At 38.5% G+C, this 19,291-nt stretch overlaps 1 protein-coding gene across 6 annotated transcripts in view; it reads right to left on the bottom strand.

The window, feature by feature from the left end:
* The window catches only part of scel (sciellin), a 45,292-nt gene that overhangs the window by 9,278 nt on the left and 16,723 nt on the right, over positions 1 to 19,291 (bottom strand). The window contains exons 6-16 of one of the 6 annotated variants that reach the window (XM_007890774.2): positions 19,136 to 19,207; positions 17,557 to 17,622; positions 16,452 to 16,553; positions 15,886 to 15,939; positions 15,116 to 15,211; positions 14,565 to 14,636; positions 12,449 to 12,499; positions 5,938 to 6,009; positions 2,015 to 2,059; positions 1,490 to 1,576; positions 652 to 717 (exon numbers count right to left, since the gene is read on the bottom strand). In XM_007890774.2, coding sequence (XP_007888965.2) covers positions 652 to 717; positions 1,490 to 1,576; positions 2,015 to 2,059; positions 5,938 to 6,009; positions 12,449 to 12,499; positions 14,565 to 14,636; positions 15,116 to 15,211; positions 15,886 to 15,939; positions 16,452 to 16,553; positions 17,557 to 17,622; positions 19,136 to 19,207 — 783 coding nt within the window. The remainder of the gene's footprint in view (positions 1 to 651; positions 718 to 1,489; positions 1,577 to 2,014; positions 2,060 to 5,937; positions 6,010 to 12,448; positions 12,500 to 14,564; positions 14,637 to 15,115; positions 15,212 to 15,885; positions 15,940 to 16,451; positions 16,554 to 17,556; positions 17,623 to 19,135; positions 19,208 to 19,291) is intronic. The other 5 variants (XM_042334609.1, XM_007890775.2, XM_007890776.2 and 2 more) reach the window with 5 other exon arrangements.

The following is a 19,291-nucleotide window of genomic DNA, read 5'->3' as shown; positions in this document are numbered from 1 at the left end:
GCTAGTTTTCCCACAAACAGCCATGAAGTGAATAATCAATTTATCTGGACAATGACTGGCCAGAATATGGTGAAAAATTCACTTGTCTTTCGAACAGTATTATGAGAATCAAAGGCTTTAGGAAGTTGTAAGGAATGGGCGAAGACTTATGTGGACAACCTCCCAATGTGAAAGCTGCAATTTGTTGTTATTGTATAAACATTGACAAAGACTGGTCAGGCCAAATGATTTGTTTCTATGCTATACAATCTGTATAAATCTATGGGATATTCAATATCAATCTCCATTACTGTTATGCACTTCGAGACGCTACCCCATATGAAGAACACTAAATAAAATCAAGTTGTTGTTGATCTGAACATGGAGATGGATCCTCCATGTAACATTTCATCTGAAGGACATCATCTCTGATAATGAGGCACTCCCCAGCCTCACAATCTTCCTGACATTGGAATGTCAGCCTAGACTGTAGGTTCAAACTCCCAATGTGGGGTTTGCACCTACAACCTTCTGCCTCAGAGGTAAACTCAGCCAAGCTGACAGAGAGAAGGGAAATGGCAGAACCTTGACCTGAGGATGTACATAATATTACTAACTGCATTATTGCCACCACCAAAATTATAGCTGCAGTGAGGGCACTGCAGGCCTTACCTGTTCCTTGTTTCCTCCGTATTGGGTGACAGATCAATCAAATACGGAGTTTCAGCAACCGGTGTTCTTTAAATAGAGAAAGATATTCAGGCAATTTTCCAGCGATTTGTTCAATGTATAGTTATTAAAATAAGTGATACTCAATATCCTGAAATCCAATACTATTACACAAGAGAGATTCCTGTGATTTATTAGATGATATTCTTCTAGAGCACCTACTATATTGTTCTCCCATTACAGCATCAAGGATTTCTTAAGTCCAGCATTCTGGCCTCAACCACCCTTCCTGGGAACCTGTTCAAGCTATTAATTATCTTTTGTGTAAAGCGATACAGAACTAACTAAACTCAGACAATTGTGCTCCAATGGCAGATTTAACCAGTGCTCATATGCATTTTACAGACTAACTACTAACTTTTAATATTTAACTTACTTTTAGGCCTTTTGTACTTGTCCGGTTGTACATTTTACTGTTACATTAGGCAAGTTGTTATCATATATAGACACCAAGCAACTTTTAGTTAAACAGATTAATCGTAAAGCATCCAATAACCACAAACTTACTAACAAAACACAATCATAACTATTGATATTATTCATATATTAAAACCTAGCAAAGGTAAAGTTACTATTAGAAAGTCAATGTGTTTTGACTGTTTTCCTAGGATTGGTCTAACTGATGCCTTTTGGATGCATCATTCTCTAGACTAGAGGATTGCAAATAAAACAACAGGCTGTGAATTTTGGTAACTATGGAAGAAGACAAGTGTTTTTCTGATTCACAAATATCACAGTTGTCAACATAAAGTTAGGATAAGAGTTACTACAATAGCCTTACTTTCCATTCAAAGAATCTTTTGAAATCCATGATGTTCTGGGGTTCGTAGGAGTTTCGTCTTTTGGAAGAATCCCCTTTATCACTATCCTGTCAAATGCAATTTACAAAATGTTAGCTTCTTCACTGGTTGATGGATTATTCAGGTCAGGTCGATGCCCCCAAACAAAATGATTTGTAAACAAAAGCAAAAAGATTCTTCGCAATTTGAAGAGGCCAGAGTGGAGAAGGATCGACAGGTGATTGATATTCATAATAGTTCACAAATGGCAACAAAATTGCAGCATTTCATAATGAACCGATGATATCAAATCAACTATGTATCTTATTACACCCCATAAACAGATAAATTACTTTCAATTTGACATTAACACAATTAATGGTAGCAATAATAATAAATATTAATGTAACCCCTAGGGGAAACCAATATGAAACTAGTCAATTTACATCTTACAAATAATTAACAGTACATATTATAAGCATTAATATGACATCTTACAAGCAATTAACTTTAAACTAAGCACTTACGGCTTTGCGGGTTCTTCAACCTTCACTGAAGGGGTCCTATAACTGCTTCAAAAAGAATCATGCATTAAAGCAGCACTCACAAATATATATGTTCAATAAATATTTACACTTCACAGTAAAATCATATGAAACACTTTGAGACATTTCAATGAGATGATAAGGCTACATATCAAACATAAAATGTTAATTGACACAATCAACATATAAGGAGAAATGCATGATATGTGATATTAATAATTATCATAAGGTAGAGAATGTGTAGTCCTTTTTATCCAGTACTGAAGGACTGGTTGGGATTGTTGACCCCTCCAAACTGCGTGAGAATGGTTTCTCCCTCCAGTCTATTCAGACGGGATTGCTCCTATCCTGGATTCTTTTTAAAAAAGTGGTACCGGTGTTTAGCTTTTGGGTGGTGGAACCGCCTTTTACTTTATTTTTCAGTTTTAGATTTATTTTGAGCCTGATATACAATACAAAATTACATTTGTAAAGCATCTTTCAAGTTGGGAGGATGTGCCAAGGCACTGAACAGTCAGGGATTCGGACTGAACGGCGGGGGTGGGGGGAGTCAGTTGGGGTGGAGGGTAGAGGGGGTAGGAGGGTAACCAAAGGCACGGTCGAAGAGGAGGGTCTTGAGGTGTGCCTTGAAAGAGGCAATTGAGGGAGCGAGGCAAAGGGAATGTGGGATTAAGTTCCAGAGGGTGGGGCAGAGAGGCTGAAGGCCCGACCATCGATGGTGGGGCGGGCTGGGTAGGAAACATGGAGCAGGCCGGAGTCTGCTGAGCGGACATAGCGGTTAATAAGGGGTTAGCAGGTCGGAACCTGGTTGTAATGAAGGCATGTATGAGGGTTTGGTGGCCTGAAGGGTGAGGCAGTGGAGGAGTCGGGCAATATTGCAGAGGTGAGGGAAGGCAGAGTGGGTCATGGCATGGATGTGGGGGAGAAAGGACAGTTGAGAGTCAAACAAGACACCTAGGTTCCTGACCGGCTTGGTGAGGTGGAGAGTGCATCCTTGGAATCTGATGCTGCCAGTGCCCAAGATTTTGAGTCGCTGGTGCAAGCCAATCAGGAGGGCCTCAGTCTTGCTGACCTCAACTGCAGAAAGTTGGCTCTCATCCATGACTTGATGTCTGACAAGCAGTCTGTCAGGACAGCAGTGGTCCTGGAGTTGAGGGTAGAGGCATAAAGATAGAGTTAGGTGTCATCCACGTACATGTGGAAGTTGACCCCATGTCTGCAGATGATGTCACCAAGAGGAAGCATGTACAGGTTGAAGAGGATAGAGCCCCGAGGAACACAAGACAGTGTGGGGACTGGAGCAGAAGCCATTTGTGGCAACACAGTGGGGCCAATGTGAGGGATAGGATCTGAATCATTCAATGATAGAAATTTCTCATGAAGAGGACAACCCCATCTAGTGGGATCATAGAATTAAAAAAACCATACCACAACGTAACATTCGACAATGGCCCTGTTTGTGGTGATTGACTCACTAAAGGTGATATTTTAGATTTTAAATATTGCTTTAAACAGAACTTTATCAAAAGGCATTTGATAAAGTGCAATTCTCCCCTTTGTTTTGCATTATCGTGTCTAATAAACCTGCTAGAGTTTTTCAGTGAAGTAACAGAGAGGTGGATGAAGGTAGTGCAGTTGATGTAGTTTATATGGATTTTCAAAGGGCGTTTGATAAAGTGCCACATAAGAGACTTGTACGCAAAATAGAAGCCCACAGTATTAAAGGGACAGTGGCAGCATAGATACAGAACTGGCTGGGAGACAGAAAGCAGAGAATGGTGGTGAACGGTTGTTTTTCTGACTGGGCGGAAGTGTGCAGCGGTATCCCCCAGGAGTCGGCACTAGGACCACTGCTGTTTTTGATCTAAATAAATGACCTGGACTTGGGTATAGGGAGTACAATTTCCAAGTTTGCAGATGATACTAAGCTGGGAAAAGTAGTAAACAGTGAGGAGGATAGCAGCCGACTGCAAGAGGACATTGACAGACTGGTAAAATGGGCAGACACGTGGCAGATGAAGTTTAATGTGGAGAAATACAAAGTGATGCATTTTGGGAGGAAGGATGAGGAGAGACAACATCAGCTGATGGTACAATCTTAAAGGGGGTGAAGGAACAGAGAGACCTGGGGTTCATATAAGTAAATCTTTGAAGGAGACAGGACAGGGAGATAAAGCTGTTAAAAATGGATATGGAACACTAGGCTTTATACATAGGGTCGTGGAATACAAAAGTCAGCAATGTATGATGAACATTTATAAAACACTGGTTAGGCCTCAGCTAAAGAACTGTGTTCAGTTCTGGGCCCCACACTTTAGGAAGGATGTCAAGGCATTGGAGAGGGTACAAAGGAGATTTATCAGGATGGTACCAGGAATGAGGGACTTCAGTTATCAGGAGAGGCTAGTGAAGCTAGGATTATTCTCCTTGGAGCATAGAAGGTTAAGAGGAGACTTAATAGAATAACAGAAGTTTTTAAAATTATGAGGGGATTCAATAGGGTGAACAAGGAGAAAGTATTTCCGTTATCGAGTGGGTTGATAATCCGAGGACACTGATTTAAAATAATTATTAAAAGAAACAGAGGGGAGGGGAGGAGAATTTTTTTTTAACACAGCGTGTTGTTCAGATCTGGAATGCATTGCCTGAAAGAGTGGTGAAAGCCAATTTGATGACAACTTTTAAGAGAGAAGTAGATAATTATTTGGGGAGGACAGGTTTGCAGGGCTATGGTGAAGGAGCGGAATCAATTTGGACAGCTATTTTAAAAGAGCTAGCACAGACACAATGGACCAAATGGCCTCATTCTGTGCTGTAAAATGATTCTAACATAACTGCAGTGGCTATACGTTGTTATTCATTGTTTATAAGTCACTAGGATATCAGCTCACAGATCAAATTCAGCTCACAAGAGTCCTGCGCAATATAATTTTTTCTCCAAATTTGCCAAACAACAAATTCAATTGGATTATTCAACTCAATGGTATTTGGTGAAGCATTGCTAGTATAGATTAGCTGCCACATTTATCTACATAACAATTGCAACACTTCAAAAGTAAATCATGGTTAGTGCAGACTTTTTGAGAATTTTTGACACATTTAGATAGTACCGCACCATAATAAGATGCTTTGTTACAGGACTGATTCACTTAATGTGAATGGGGGTGGACCCCATTCGTTGTACATGCCTGGAGCTGGCTAGGTTGGCTCCCACATACCAGCTGATTCCTGTGTTAAGCTGGCTGACTTCCAAGTTATTAGGCAGCTGTCAATGTCACTTGCAGTGAGCTGTACGTTGGCTTCCTGTTACAGTATCAATCTGTTTCTAAAATACCTATCCTGTTCCTTAACACCTCTCCTGGTAAGCTGTTCAAGCTGTTGATTACCCTTCATGTAAAGATATACTTTCTAATAACTTTCCTAAAATTGCCTTTCACAACCCTTTCACAAATATTAAATTTTCACACAGGAATATTCCTCTACCTAAAAGGTATTTTATTATTACTTGTACAGGAAAATAATTGACAAGATTGCAGCTTTTTTCAGCAGCAAACACCATACAATGATTGCACTCAATGATATCTTGAGAGCGAATGGCTGCTGCCATATAATGGCAATAACATGAATATTTTCCATTTCTTTTCACTAAATTATATCCTTGAGTTGCAACAGACACCATGGTTGTGCTGAGAGGCCACATGAATCGACAAATCCATTTTTTAAAAAATTCCCAAACGTATTAAACTCAAGAATTTTGACCTAATATCTTACTTGGACAGCAAAACAAGCACCTATCTCTAGAAGTTAAGGTGCTAGTTTTACCTCATGGATGTCATTAGAAAATATTGTAATAAAAACATAACTTTTCTGGTGTAATAAACTTTAATAACATTGAATATTCCCACCTGCTGGGAGTCTTGACAGTTGGGGAAGAAGGTTGGTTGGTGGGAAGTTTTTCAGTGGATCCCCAGAACGGCCTGTCATTTAAGCAAAGAATTTCACCAGTCAGTTTTGATGATGATAGAAGATTCAAACAGCAAATTTAAACAAACAACAGCAGCAGCATTTATATAGCGCCCTTTACACAGGGTAGTGTCCCGGAGCGCTTGACAGTAATGGAGTCTGACACTGAGCTGGGGGAGAAGGGAGGTGACCGTGAGCACGATCGAAAAGGAAGTTCTTTAAGTGGGATTTGAAAGTGGGGAGAGAGGGGACAAGGCTGAGGGGTTGAGGGAGAGAGTTCCAGAGTTTTGGGCCGTATTGGCTTAAGGCACAGCACCAACAGTGGAGCGAAGGACACGAGAAGCAAACAGGAGGCTGGAGCCAGCCGAGCGGAGGCTGTGGGTGGTGGAATGTGGGCTAAGCAATTTGGATAGGTAAGGAGGTGCAAGGGAATGAAGGGATTTGAAAACAAGTGAGAGGATCTTGAAACCTATCCATTCAATAATTGGGAGCCAGTGGAGCTTGGCAAGCAGTGGTGTGAGGGGGTACCTAGTTTTGTGTGTTTTGTGGTTTAGTAGCGACAACCTGAGGAGTGAGTTCAATGAACTGGGAATGAAACTAAAAGGAAGAACTTCCAAGGTAATAATCTCTGGATTACTACCGGAGCCATGCGCAAATTGGTACAGGGACAAACAAATTAAAGAGTTAAATACGGGGCTGAAAGAATGGTGCGGGAGGCAGGGGTTTCATTTTATGGGCCACTGGCACCAGTAATGGGGGAAAAGGGAGCCGTTCCATCGAGATGGGCGACACCTTAACCTGGCTGGGACCAATGTCCTGGCAAAACAATGAAATAGAAAGATAGGCAGAGCTTTAAACTATTTAATATAATAATAATAATAATAATAGGGGGTTGGGAGGGAGATTTAGAGCTACAGTTAAACATAAACCGACATTGCAAGGAACAGTTATGGCTGTAGAGCACAGTAGCGACTTGGGAGATAAAGAATAGAGTGTAGGGACAAAAAGCTCAACAAAGGAAATAGGATATGAATGAGTAGGTGTAATAGTAAGAGGCCAAAATTAAAGACACTATATCTGAATGCATGAAGTATTCGTAACAAGATAGACAAATTAACTGCACAAATAGGCATAAATGGGTACGATCTCGTGGCTATTACTGAGACGTGGTTACAGGGAGACCAAGGGTGGGAGCTAAACATTCTAAGATATTCGACATATAGGAAAGATATGCAATACGGAAAATGAGGTGGGGGGGTAGCCCTGCTAATAAAAGATGAAATAAAAACAGTAGAGAGAAAGGATTTTAAATCAGAAAATCAGGATGTAGAGTCAATATGGGTGGAGGTAAGGAACAACAAGGGACAGAAAACACTAGTGGGTGTAGTTTATAGAACCCCAAACAGCAGTTACAGTATTGCGCAGGGTATTAATCGGGAAATTAGAGGAAAATATTAATGGGAGTGGTTTATAGACCCCCAAATAGTGATCACAGTATAGCACGTAGGAAAGGTAAAGTGATAATAGTGGGTGATTTCAATCTCCGCATAGATTGGGAACACCATATCGGCAAAAGTAGGTCAGAAGAAGGGTGCATGAGAGATAACTTTCTAGAGCAGCATGCCAAGGAACCAACCAGGGGTCAGGGCATCCTAGACCTTGTTTTGTGTAATGAAACAGGGCTAGTTGGCAGTGTAGGTATTAAGAATCCTCTCGGGCAGAGTGATCACAATATGATTAAATTCTGCATTAAGTTAGAGAGGGATATAGTTAAATCCGAGGCAAGTATTCTGAATTTAAATAGGGCTAATTTTGTAGGTATGAGGAAAGGTTTAGGTAAAATAGACTGGAGAATAAGATTAAGAGGTAAAAATGTAGACCAACAGAGGCAAATATTTAAGGATGTAGCACAAAATTCTCAGCGTTCCACAGGGAAAGCAATTCATCCGTAGCTAAATAGAGCAGTTAGGGAAAGCATCAAATTAAAAGAAAAGGCTTATAAAACTGCCAAGAAAAGCAGCAAATCTGAAGATTGGGAGAGTTTTAGAAACCAGCAAAATAAAACTAAAAAACTCATTAAGAGCGAAAAAAAAGAATTATGAGGGTAAGCTAGCGAGGAACATTAAGTCTGATTGTAAAAGTTTCTACAAATATATTAAGAGGAATAGGCTAGTGAGGGTAACTGCAGGTCTACTTCAGTCAGAGACGGGAGAAGTTGTAATGGGGGATAAGGACATGGCAGAGTCCCTAAATGGGTACTTTGCATCTGTCTTCACCCTAGAAGACACAACAAGTCTGCTAACAATAGAGATACACCAAGGGGATAAGGACAGGGAGCAACTTAGGGAAATTTTCATTAGTAGAGAATTGGTGAAGGGAAAGTGTTAGCACCAAAAAGTGACAAATCCCCTGGTCCGGATGGCTTGCATCCCAGGGTTTTAAAAGAGGTAGCTTATGAGATGGTGGAGGCCTTATGTCTGATCTTCCAAAATTCCTTGGATTCTGGAACAGTCCCCATGGATTGGAAGATCGCAAATGTCACACCACTATTTNAAAAAGGTGGAAAGGAAAAAATGGGGAACTATAGGCCAGTTAGTCTCACATCAGTGATAGGAAAAATTTTAGAATCATTGATTAAGGATGTGGTAGTGCGGTATTTAGGGGAGCACAATATAATTAGGCCAAGTCAACATGGCTTTACAAAAGGGAAGTCATGTTTGACAAATCTCATAGAGTTTTTTGAGGATATTTCCAGTAAACTAGATAAGGGTGAATCAGTGGATGTGGTCTATTTGGACTTCCAGAAGGCATTCGATAAGGTGCCGCATAAAAGGTTAGTCCAAAAGATAAGGGCCCATGGAATTGGGGGGAGCATATTAACGTGGATTGGGGAATGGTTAACGGGTAGGAAACAAAAAGTAGGGATAAATGGGTCCTTTTCAGATTGGCGGGATGTGACAAGTGGAGTGCCACAAGGATCAGTCCTTGGGCCTCAGCTATTTACCATCTACATCAACGATCTAGATGAGGACATCGAAGTTAATATATCTAAATTCGCGGATGACACAAAACTAGGAGGAAGTGTCAACACAGAGGACGACATTAAAAAAATGCAGCGAGACATAGATAGGTTAGGTGATTGGGCAGGTAGGTGGCAGATGAAGTATAATGTAGGGAAGTGCAAAGTCATCCACCTCGGTAGCAAAAACAGTAGAGCGGGTTATTTTTTAGAAGGGGAGAGATTGGAATGTGTTAGTGTCCAGAGGGACTTGGGTGTCCTTGTACACCAATCACAGAAAGTTAGTCTGCAGGTGCAGCAGCAATTAGGAAGGCGAACGGTATGTTAGCATTCATTATGAAAGGATTAGAGTATAAGAGTAGGGAAGTCTTGCTGCAACTGTATAGGGCCCTGGTGAGACCACACCTGGAATACTGTGTGCAGTTTTGGTCTCTTTATTTAAGGAAGGATGTACTTGCCTTGGAGGGGGTGCAGCGTAGATTTACTAGGTTAGTACCAGGGATGAAGGGGATGAGTTACGAGGATAGGCTGACCAATTTGGGCCTATATTCTCTAGAATATAGAAGAATTAGAGGGGATCTTATAGAAACCTATAAGATCATCAAAGGGCATGATAGAGTAGATAGTGGGAGATTGTTTCCCCTGGTTGGAGAAACTAAACCCAGGGGTCACAACCTTAAAATCAGAGGCCAGCCCTTTTGCACTGAGTTGAGGAAGAACTTCACTCAAAGGGTGGTGAATGTATGGAACTCACTATCTCAAAGGGCTGCTGGCACTCAGTCCTTGACATACTCAAGACTGAGATAGATTTCTTATTGCAAAAGGGATTAAGGGATATGGGGATAAGGCAGGGTTAGGTTATCAGCTGGAGTTAAATTAGAAGATCAGCCATGATTGAATGGCCGGGCCGGCTCGAAGGGCTGAATGGCCTACTCCTGCTCCTACATGTTATGTTATATTATGTAAATTTGTGGACAATATGAAGATAGGTGGGAGAGTAAGCTGTGAGGATGACACAAAGAATGTAAAGGGAAATAGACAGGCTAGGTGAATGGGCAAGAAGGTGGCAGATGGAGTATAACGTGGGGGTGTGAAGTTATTCACCTGGGTAGTAAAAATAGAAAAGCGGATTCTTTTCTGGAGTGGGAGAGACTAGGTAGTGTTAGTGTTCAGAGGAATTTGGGTGTCCTTGTACACCAGGTCACAAAAAGTTAGTATGGAGGTACAGCAAGCAACTGGGAAGGCTAATGCCATGTTGGCGTTCATTATAAAAGGGTTAGAGTTCAAGAGTAGGGAAGTCTTGCTGCAGTTGTATAAGGCCTTGGTGAAACCACACCTAGAATACTGTGTGCAGTTTTGGTCTCCTCATTTAAGAAAAGATATACTCGCTTTAGAGGGGGTGCAGCGTAGATTCACTAGGTTGGTTTCTGGGATGAGGGGATTAACCTATGAGGATAGGTTAGTAAACTAGGCCTATATTCTCTAGAATATAGAAGAATTGGAAGTGATTTTATAGAAACCTATAAGATTCTTAAGGGTCTTTACAGGGTAGATGTCATGAGACTGTTTCCCCTGGTTGGAGAATCCAAAACTAGAGATCATAGTCTCAAGATTAAGGGTCAGCCTTTTCGAACTGAGTTGAGGAAACATTTCTTCACTCAGAGGGTCGTGAATTTGTGGAATTCTCTACCCCAGAAGGCTGTGGATGCTCAGTCCTTGAACATATTCAAGACTGAAGTTGATAGAGTTCTAAAATATAGAGGGATTAATGGATATGGGGATAGGGTGGGTAAATGGAATTAGGTTAGAAGATCAGCCATGATCTTATTAAATGGCGGGGCAGGCTCGAGGGGCCGAATGCCCTACTCCTGCTCCTACTTCTTATAATAATAATAATCCTTGCATTTGATATAGTGCTTTTCACATCTTCTAAACGTCTCAAAGCGCTTCACAGAATATACTGTAAAGTGAATTGACTGTATATTTGTGGACAAAATATATAGTCAATTATGGTTTTATGGTGTGGGTGGGTGAGTATGGCAGAGTTTGAATTACTTGAATTTTGTGTATGGTGGAGCAGGATAAACCAGTGAGGAGTCTTTAATAACCTGTCAACTAGAAATGGTCACTCATGTTGTCATCAATCAGGTACTATCACAGTGCATAGAAGATGGAGCTAATTAAAGAAATTCAACATATCTATTTTAACAACTTATTACAATTGCATACAAGAAAGGGGAGAGAAAAACAATTTTATCAATTTGTTGCACATTGTGATGCATTGAATTTAATAAAATATTCATCAAAATCTAATGCAACTAAACATACATTCGTCACTGCAGAGGATAGCCCTCTCTAGTGGAATCTCAGCATGAAGAATTGAATTAATCTACTTGTACTATATAACAACACAAGTTATGGAAGTGATCATTTGACTCCCTCTACATGTAGTGTAAAATATATACTAACATAGTCTTCACTCATCCCTCTATATTGTGGTAGTTCTACACAGAAGTTTCCCAACACCTAAAACTGTTTGTGATATAAAAAACAGAATATTCATCCCAACCCACACTCCACTAATCAACCCTTGCTTCTTTTTGCCAAAGATAACATTTCCACTCCACCTACCCCATCACCACCCTTCCTTGAGCAGCACAAAAGTCATTGTAACCATTGAATTATTTGTTCATCTCACATTACACCCAACCTGTAACATTCAAAATTGTTCAGAGCCAGCTATTAAAACAGTTCATATTAAATGACTTAAGTTAATTGGTCACTACACTTGACAATTTTTAATGTAAATTTTTTTCCGACATTTCAAGGTGATAAGATTCTACAAAATGTGTGTTCTTTCAAATCAACGTAACGCTAACTGGTTTCGTTGTGCATTTTTTCTACATATTCTTCAGGGAAAAAATTGTGATTTGGGAGGTCTATTATGTGGTTATTTCCCATAGGATTACTTAGTAAGGAAACCAGAACCACATCAGACCAGCCCATGTGTTCTCCACTTAAATACAGTGCATTTTTGGAGCATCATTCTTAAGTCCTGATTCGTAGCATTCTATCTTAACTCAACAACAATATATGTGTTGACATTACACACATTGCGCCCATAAACTAACTTGTAACCCAATTTTCCAGAAGTATGAAATATAAAGATATTCCGAAATCAAATTGATGGTATTTCCAAAAGCATTTCATCACATGATTATCGCATCAAACGCTGATGAAGAACTATTAATTTCACTCAATTGTGTTCACAGGCTCCTAAATGTCCAGTCTTACTCACTGTGATTAAGATTTGATTCAGCATTAACCAAAGTAAAACATCTATTGTTGTTAAGAATAATACATCAAATGGTTTAAAAGCAGCCTTTTATTAGGCTTAATATGCTGTATGCTAATATAGAAATTGTAAATCATACTTGGATTTTCTGTCCGAGTTAGGTTTGTAAGAATCCATGCTACTGGTGTTCCTGAGAAAACAAGACATACAAAAGTCTCAGACAGAAAGCAGAGTAAAATAATGTTTGCAACACACAAATTGTGTTGCAGATTTTAACAAAGAACTTTTATTTTTGAAAACATAAAATAGAATTCTAAAAGGCAAAAATTAAGATGCTGGTTGATTCAAAATGTATCACAATTGATTTGTATGGAGTGCAGTCATTTTGGTTTTCTGGTAAATTTAGTAAAAGATCATTTTAAAAAAAGCACAAAGCATCAGTTATATAATCATGTTTGATGGGAATGGGATAACGGACTATCGATTGCAGACCTGACTGACTTCAACAGGGCTGCACCTATTTACCTGTAACTCAGTTGTTCGCCATTAATAATCTTGTCTCCATCATCTAATCAACCTATTCCCATTATTCCCACCAAACAGCCTTGATTGAAAATTGATTGGGAAAAGCCAAGATAATTTCAGGAACTTGATCGTGTGCAGAAACATCGTTGCGGCTCAGCTGGAGGTCGCTGGTGTCAGAACCAACATCTCTACCTGTTCAGGAATTCTTCTGATCTGTACCGGTTCAATGTGATCTTTTTGTTATGGAAGCCATGAAATTGCTCTGAGCTCCTAACAGAAACATTTCCAAACCTGAAACATGCAAAGCTAATAAAGTTTACTAAAGTCTGCTCGCCTCATACCACACAACAATATTGTAGGGAATTAAATAGGCGTAAGTTTGCTTTTCTTTCCAATAAGCTTATATGATCCGTGATGAAGTTAAAATCATTATGTAAAACCCAGCTGGTATTTAATGCTTCCAATGTTGAGTGTCTCCCTACCTCTTTTAAAGATTCAAAGCTCTTGCAGAGTTTACATCAGTGAATGTCGTTAGTTCCAAATATTTTAAAGAAACTTATAACGAATATGAATAATATTATTTGTTTACAATCAAAAAAAACTTCCAATTGATCTAGCACCTTACAGGTTTGGAGGACATCTCAAGAAGCTTTACAGAATTTACTGTAAAATGTAGTGAATGTTAAAGTAATCAAAAAGGCAAATGGAATGTTGGCCTTTATCTCGAGGGGTCTGGAATACAAAGGGGAAGAAATGATGCTTCAGCTGTATAGAGCGTTAGTCAGACCCCATCTGCAGTACTGCGTTCAATTTTGGGTACCACACCTCAGGAAAGATATAGTGGCCCTGGAGGGGGTGTATCGCAGGTCCACCAGAATGTTACCAGGCATAAAAGGGTTAAGTTACGAGGAAAGGCTGCATACATTTGGATTGTATTCCCTTGAGTTTAGAGGGTGGAGGGGTGATTTGATTGAGGTATTTAAGATGATTAAGGAATTCAATAGTGTAGATACAGAGAAGCTATTTCTTTGGTGGGGGATTCCAAAACAAGGGTACACAGTCTTAAAATTAGAACCAGGCCATTTAAGAGTGAAATCAGGAACCATTTCTTCACTCAAAGGGTGGTAGAAATCTAGAATTCTCTCCCCCAACAGGCCGTGGATGTGTGGTTGATAGATTTTTGGTAGGTCACAGTATTAAGGGATATGGGGAGAAAGTGGGAAATTGGGTTAGTTGAGGTACAGATCAGCCATGATCTAATTAAATGGCAGAACAGGCTCGAAGGACTGAATGGCCTAATTTTGTTCCTATGTTTGATTTGTAGGCAGAATCAGTATAATCTACAGAGGAAATAAACTTGAAATCCGCCTCGCTTTACACCTTACATAAAATATGGAACCAAACATCTCTCATGTTTGTTCTGTCTGCAGTTTTGCACGAAGAGAGCTTGTAATTCATGTAAAGAGCATTCACTAAAGTACATCCTTGAGTTGCAAAAGACACCACTGTTGTGCTGAGAGGCCACATGAATCGACAGACACAATTTTTTAAACCCCAAAACAGATTGAACTCAAGAATTTTGACCTGATATCTTACTTGAACAGCAAAACAAGCACCTATCTCTAGAAGTTAAGGTGCTAGTTTTACCACATGGACGTCATTAGAAAATATTGTAATAAAAACATAACTTTTCTGGTGTAATAAACTTTAATAACATTGAGTATTCCCACCTGCTGGGAGTTTTGACATTTGTGGGAGAAGGCTGGCTGGTGGGAAGTTTTTCAGTGGATCCCCAGAACGGCCTGTCATTTAAGCAAAGAATTTCACCAGTCAGTTTTGAAGATGATAGAAGATTTAAACAGCAAATCTACACAAAAAACATTGACAACCAAACTGTCTTTTCATGGTTAAATAAAATAAACACCTGAAAGCTTATAGAAACCAGCATTCAGCGATCTGACTCCATGATATCTCAGAACCGAATGACTGCTGGCATATAATGGCAATAACATTACTATTTTCTCATTTTGTATTCGTTAAATATATCTTTGAATCGCAAAAGAGAGTATGGCTGTGCGGAGAGGCCACATTAACCACTGGTTCCAATTCTTTAAAGTCCAAAACACATTGAACTCAAGAAGTTTTACATTCTATTTTACTTGGACAGCAAAACAAGCACCCATCTCTTGGAGTTAAGGTGCTAGTTTTACCACATGGGTGACAATAAAAAATATTATAATCATAACAGCAGCATAACTTTAATAACACTGAGTATTCCTACTTGCTGGGACTCTTCTCACTGGTGGGAGTTTTCACATTTATGGAAGAAGGCTGGCTGGTGCTGGAGGGAAGTTTTTCAGTGGATCCCCAGAGCGGCCTGTTATTTAAGCAGACAATTTCATCAGTCAGTTTTGATGATGATAGAAGATTCATCCAGCAAAGTTATATATGCACTAATCAGAACTGAAGTGTTTATTCACTTATAAATAAAATAAGTAACTATAAGCTTCTTAACATTTTTTGTATATGTCAATAAGATATTTCCAATCAATGTTATACCATTTTCGACATATTCATTACTGTAATGGGAAAAAAATCTGATTTGGGGGTCTATTATATGGTAGGTTCTAATAGCATTACTTAATAAGAAAACTGAAACTAAGTCAGGCCGATCTGGCTTTGACGCAATGTAATTTGGAGCATCATTCCTAAGAGCTGATTAGTAGGATATTGTCTTAACAACAAAATCTGTGTAAGAACATCACAAATCACACAGATCACTCATATAAAACTTGTTGAAATCCAATTTTCCCAAATTTTGAAGTGAAAAGATAATCCTGATTTATGTTGGAATATACAGTAATTATCACATTGAACATCTGATGAAGAATTACTAATTTCACTCCATGTTCAATGCGTTCCTAGATGTCCAGCCTTAGCCACTGTTGTTCAGATTTGATTCAGCATTAACCAAAACATCTATTATGGTTAAGAATCTCACATTGAATGACTTCATATGCTGTACATTAATCTAGAAACTGCAAATCATACCTGGATTTGCTGTCCAAGGTAGAAGCTTTGTAAGGATCCTTGCCACTGGTATCCCTGAGGAGACAAAATATGCAAAAGTCTCAGACAGAAAGCAGATTAAAATAATATTTGCAACACACAATTTGTTTTGCAAATCAGTTGTCAAAACCTAAAGTAGGATTCTAAAAGACAAAAATTAAGAGTCTGGTTGATTCGAAACGTATTACCACTGATTTGTATGGAATGCGGTCAATTTTGCTTTTCCGTAAATTTAGGAAAAATCATTTAAAAAACAGTATGTGTACAAAGCATCATCAATTATATAAATGTGTTTGACAGGAATAGGATAATGGACTATCGATTGCAGACCTGACTACAGGGCTGCACCTATTTACCTGCAACTCAGTTGTTCGCCATTAATAATCTTGTCTCCATCATCTAATCAACCTATTCCCATTATTCCCACCAAACAGCCTTGATTGAAAATTGATTGGGAAAAGCCAAGATAATTTCAGGAACTTGATCGTGTGGAGAAACATCGTTGCAGCTCAGCTGGAGGTCGCTGGTGTCACAACCAACATCTCTACCTGTTCAGGAATTCTTCTGATCTGTATCGATTCAACGTGATCTTTTTGTTATGGAAGCCATGAAATTGCTCTGAGTTCCTAACAGAAACAACATTTCCAAACCTGAAACATGCAAAGCTAATAAAGTTTACTAAAGTCTCCTCGTCTCATACCACGCAACCATATTGTAGGGAATTAAACAGGCGTAAGTTTGCTTTTCTTTCCAACAAAATCACCAGTGTAGATTTGTCTAAAAGCTTATGTGATCTGTGACGAGTTTACCCTCCTATTACAATCCGCATATAAAACCCAGGTGGTATTTAATATTTCCAGCGATGGATGTCCCCAAATCACCTTGTGGCCAGTTCAAAACTGAGACCCTTCTAAACCCAATGGAGCTGCTTCAACTCCTCAATAAACACATCACCAGCAGGCCTGGCTCAGAAGGATCCAGTCCCATGAACATAATCCAAACAAGGGTTTTTTTTTCTATTGGAAAAGGATTATTGTGTAGCAGCGCTAATTATTTTTTGTGAGTGTATTTTGAACAAAATGTTTAATTTTCCTTTGAATTTTCAGTGTTTCCCTATATAGTTATGTGGTCAGACTGAATGCCAGTGATCTTTAAGATTTCCCTGGACTTATTTAAAGTGCAACATATGATGTTTCAGAGTTAAATGAGCTGAACTAAGTTTGTGACCAGCCTTTTGTTCAGTACATATAATAATAATAATTATAATAATCCTTGCATTTGATATAGGGCTTTTCACGTCTTCTACATGTCTCAAAGCGCTTCACAGAATATACTGTAAAGTGAACTGACCGTATATTTGTGGGCAAATTGCACACAGCAGCGTCCCACAAACAATCGTGGATTGAAAATAATCAATTTATTATTGTTTTGGTTTTTGAGGGATTATTATTAGGCGTGTAATTTAAACATAATAAATTATATTTAATATAATTAAATAATATAATTTATATTACACTAAATTATATTAAGAATTGGAAGACTATAACACTGCTGCATTGTGACCATGTGCAGCCAAAGAAGGCAAGAGACTTACAGTAGATGTTTGCAATAATAATTCACTGTTAAAGTATGAAAACTACAATAAAATCATACATTTTTGGTCTGTCCAAGGTTGTAGACTGACGGTGCTTGCTTGGAATGTCAGGAGTGCTCGTTTCTCTATGAAAGCAAGGCACAATCATTTAAAAGATTATCATATATATTTGATATTAAACAGCTATGTTAAAAAAGTACATTGAGGAAAAAGACATAAGTAAAGCTCATTTCTTGTACACCAAGATTTTATCTGATTAAGGTAAACAGGCTTTTAAAGGGTCAAAACACAAAGATTTTTTTAACCACTTATAAATAAGATATATCCACTCTTTAAAATATGTATTTCTATTTTTCTCACCAATTTTAGGCCTAGTTGTACAATGGCAACATGTATGCCATTCTACAGCTTAAAATTCCCTATTGGTTACAACTGATGTGTAAATTTAAAATAACTTCAATCAAAAACAAATAATCTATTAGAAATAGGATATTAATTTGCAAATAACGGCTTAAAGAGAATAAACCGTTTATGGCTGTTTTGAGTTCTACAATTGATGCCTTTGAGTGTTTTACTTTAAATGAACCATAAGATCTGCCAACAGTATTTATGTGGCACTGTATTTCTTATTTATGTGTTAATAAGTCAGCCTAATTGTAGGATTTGAATCCTATCCCACTTGTTTTCATAATGCTTATTTCGTTATTTGAACTCCAAAAGTATCTTGTATTGGAGTACTTAAAAAGTTCTCCAACAGGAAAAATGCAGAACTGATGATGTTTTTGAAAACAGGTTTGTTGGGGCACAAGACCCATGGATGTTGTGACAACCTGTGAGAACTGGGTATTGAATAAACATTTCAAGAGGAAGAATTTAAAATAAGATTTGTGAGGCAAGAGCAGAGAATTGAGATTTGAATAACTAGCTCTATCGAATGAGCCAGTATCACCTTAGGCTGTGCTGTAATTTCTATACTTCTTTGAAATGAGATTTTTTTAATGCATTCTATCCTAAATATGTTAGTGGCTTCCATTTTAAAATAATAATCCTCTAACCACTGCGTTTTCATTTATCTTCAATTTTATCTAGCTTCCTGTTAGGTTGCTGGACAGAGTTCTCAAAAGCAGTTTTAGCTAGTTAAACTTTAGCAGTACCCGATTGCACAATCCAAGCCTTGCTTCTTGCAAATCTGCATCTTATACACCCAGAATCGGATAAGCAGGATATGTCTCTCTGCGAAATTCCCATCTGTAGGTGCTATACATAGGTGGAACTCAGTTTGGTTTGAATACTCTTTAAGCATGGGTTTCTTTAAATTGCCTTAAAATTATATTATTAATTAAAATAATTCAAATCAATTATTTCAATGCATTAGACATGAAAAGGAAAAGCTATTTCTGCAGCTCGTGCTGCTGCAAATCCACTGGAAATCACTGAAGTAAAATCAAGCATTGATGAATCTGTTGGTAGGAGTAAATTCTGATCAACAAGCAGTGATTTAATTCAATTTGGATGATTAAAGTGATTTTAAGTGATTCCTAAAATCCATGATCATTCAGGAATTCAAGTATGTGCACCAGCAGCACTGTAGCCATATCACAGCACGATGGGTGTAAAATGCATCACTGTTGTTTCTACCTGAACAGGAACTCTTCAGATCGGTATCGATTGAGCATCATCTTATTAACGGTATCAATTAACTGTGTACTGCTAACAAAGAGAACAGTTCTATGCTTAAAATATATGAATATACAAAAATGCAAAAACAAGAAAATCCCAGTTAAGAAAATCAAT

Source organism: Callorhinchus milii, unplaced genomic scaffold (assembly GCF_018977255.1).
Source record: "Callorhinchus milii isolate IMCB2004 unplaced genomic scaffold, IMCB_Cmil_1.0 Scaffold4, whole genome shotgun sequence".
Classification (NCBI taxonomy): Eukaryota; Metazoa; Chordata; class Chondrichthyes; order Chimaeriformes; family Callorhinchidae; genus Callorhinchus; species Callorhinchus milii.
This window is presented reverse-complemented; position numbering and strand designations above follow the sequence as displayed.